A 3,079-nucleotide genomic window follows, 5' to 3' on the forward strand; every position below is an offset into this window, starting at 1 on the left:
ATTAAACGCGGGCGGCCACACCCAATTCTGTGCATATATAACAGGGTGCAGTATTAACCCCCTTTCATCGACAGGATCATTACAGCAACCATGATTTCTCTGGTCTTCGTTCTGCCTCATTGGAGCGCTTGTGATATAGTAATTGATCATAGAAAAAAGAACAGGACTGTGTAATGACACTAACATCACACATTGTCTCTTTGACGTTTATTAAGAAATATTCTTCTGTTTTATCCGTTCTTTCTTTCCATCTCAAAAAGTGAGGTAATATAGCTAAGGAATGTGGCCTGCTCTCTGTTTACCAGTCCCACGGGAGGACGCAAAGATCGTCGGAGGGTATGAGTGCAAGGCCTACTCCCAGCCCCACCAGTGTGTCTCTGAACTCTGGGTACCACTTCTGTGTGCGCTCGCTGGTCAATGAGAACTGGGTTGTGTCTGCTGCTCACTGCTACAAGTAATCGTAAGTAGCATACCATGTGAACTACAATTCAAATTATGAACATCCTCTCACTGTCAAGTGCGTTTTATTTCAACAAAAACTAACGAGGTGTAAATATTTGTAGAACATATTAGATTCAAAACTGAGACAAACTGATGTGACTAACATAATGGAAATAATGTTGTCCTGAACAAAAGGGGGTCAAAATCAAAAGTAACAGTCATATCTGGTGTGGGCACCAGCTGCATTAAGTTACTGCAGTGCATCCCCTCTTCATGGGACTGCCACCAGATTTGCCATTTCTTGCTGTGAGATGTATTACCCCACTCTCTCACCAAGGCACCTGCCAAGTTACCGGACATTTCTGGGGGGAATGACCCTAGCCCTCTACCCGCTGATCAACAGGTCCCAGACGGTGCTCAATGATTGAGATCCGGGCTCTTCGCGTGGCCATGGCAGAACACTGACATTCCTGTCTTGCAGGAAATCAGCACAGAACGAGCAGTATTGAAGCTAGTAACTGGTTCATGATTCAGGGATGAGCCTGCAGCATAGATAAAGTAACGCACAATGAGGGAGGAGTGATTTCTTTCCGCCTGTAACGCACAGCATAGAGATTGCCTGTCAATGACAACAAAGCTCAGTCGAGATGCATGCTGGGACACACCGCCCCCGAACACAATGACGGCGCGACCACTCCCAGCTCTGCCGACCCAATAACGAATCCTGCCAGAAGTACAGGCGCTACAGTCCATCTCAATATTCCATCGACTATAGAGGACTCTGCGAATCTGACAACATGCGACCGCGTCTGGCGGAGACAATATTAACTGCTGATCTCAACCTACGAGAGAAGAGCACTTTTTGCCATGTCTGTCTGGATCCAGCGGACATGGTCGAGTTATGTGTCGCGGCCTCTAATAGTGGCGACATTAGTTACGCGGTGAATGAAGTCTCGGTGAGACCTGCATATACAACAGCTACAAGCCCAGTCCAGCGTCTCTCAGCCTATTGCGGCATGTCTGAGCACTGATGGAGGGATTGTGCATTCCGGGTGTAACTCGCGGCAAGTTGTTGTGCCATCCGTGTAGCCTGTCCTTGTAGCGTGTGATATTCGATGTACCGATCCTGTGCAGGTGTGTGGACACGTGGTCTGCCACTTGCGAGGATGATCAGCTATCCTTCCTGTCGTACCTGTAGGCTGTCTTAGGCGGGTCTCCCCACGAGTACGGACATTGCAATTTTATTGCCCTGGCCACATCTTGCAGTCCTCATGCCCACCTTGCAGCATGCCTAAGGCACGTTCACGCAGATGAGCGAGGGACCCTGGGCATCTTTCTTTTGGTGTTTTTCAGAGTCGTAGAAAGGTCGACTTTAGTGTCCTAAGTTTTCATAACTGTGGCCTTGCTTGCCCTACCGTCTGTAAGGCGTTAGTAGTTTCTTAACGACTGGTCCACAGGTGCGATGGTTCATTAATTGTTTATGGTTCATGAAACAAGCATGGGGAAACAGTGTTATAAACCCTTTAAAATGGAAGATTTGTGAAGTTATTTGGATTTTACGAATTATCTTGAAAGACGCATGTGCCAGTTGGTCATCTTCATGGTGACTGAGTGTGTTTACAGGTATTGTAACTATAACACAATGTCATTATATATAACCATAACTCTCCTCCTTCTCCCTCTCTCCATTCTTCCATTTCTCTCTGTCTCCTTCTCCTTACAGCCGCTGACAAGAACAAGCTGCAGTGCCTGAACATCCCCATCCTGTCCTACAGCGACTGTAACAACTCCTACCCTGGCATGATCACCAACGCCATGTTCTGCGCTGGATACCTGGAGGGAGGCAAGGACTCTTGCCAGGTACTTACCACTCTGACCTCAGTTCAGTGGTACCACAAAGATGACTTTAAATTGACTTTTTCAGTTAAATGAATACAGAAATAATTATAAATTGTATATAACTATTAATTTCTCTCTCTTTCTCCCTTCCTCTCTCTCGCTCAGGGTGACTCCGGTGGCCCAGTGGTGTGCAACGGTGAGCTCCAGGGTGTTGTGTCCTGGGGTTATGGCTGTGCCGAGCCCGGTAACCCCGGTGTCTACGCCAAGGTAAGACAGAACATTCATACATCACTTGGTTTCCCAAAAGAAAAAGACATTGAGTCTATAAAACATTGATTGATGMTTCTCATGTTGCCTCCCATTGAGTGTGTCCACTATCTATGTCTCCCTTCTATGTCTCCCTTCTTCTCTTCCTCCAGGTTTGTATCTTCAACGACTGGCTGACCAGCACCATGGCCACCTACTAAGTCTGATCCTAGCTTCGGTCCTCCAGCACGGTCCTTACAACTCTACAACATCGTTTGCAGTTCAACATCCACCTTTTATACTGGAGATTATTTACTAATGACAAATAAAACATTTAACACCATTTCAGTTTACTGAATATTTTCCCCAAAYATAAATAAAAAAGTGAATATACTCTCAAAGGTACTTCTTACATGCCTGTAGCATAGAGCCCATATTCATGTATGATATGAAATATTTTGTTCTGTATAGCATCAAGAGAGTGTTGATTGCAAGTGGAATGTCTTCATTTGTGACAGTTAATAAATGCTGGAGTTACATCAGCTGAAAGCTA

The 3,079-nt window shown here is 45.7% G+C and overlaps 1 protein-coding gene across 1 annotated transcript; it reads left to right on the forward strand.

Moving 5' to 3' along the window:
* The first annotated feature begins 280 nt into the window (after nt 1–280).
* Nucleotides 281–3,079, forward strand: LOC139022640 (trypsin-2-like). Its single transcript, XM_070437298.1, has 4 exons — nt 281–388; nt 2,152–2,301; nt 2,446–2,547; nt 2,700–3,079. The coding sequence occupies exons 1-4, from the start codon at nt 281–283 to the stop codon at nt 2,745–2,747; spliced, it is 408 nt and encodes a 135-aa protein (XP_070293399.1). The 3' UTR covers nt 2,748–3,079.

This window comes from Salvelinus sp. IW2-2015, linkage group LG35 (assembly GCF_002910315.2).
Source record: "Salvelinus sp. IW2-2015 linkage group LG35, ASM291031v2, whole genome shotgun sequence".
Classification (NCBI taxonomy): Eukaryota; Metazoa; Chordata; class Actinopteri; order Salmoniformes; family Salmonidae; genus Salvelinus; species Salvelinus sp. IW2-2015.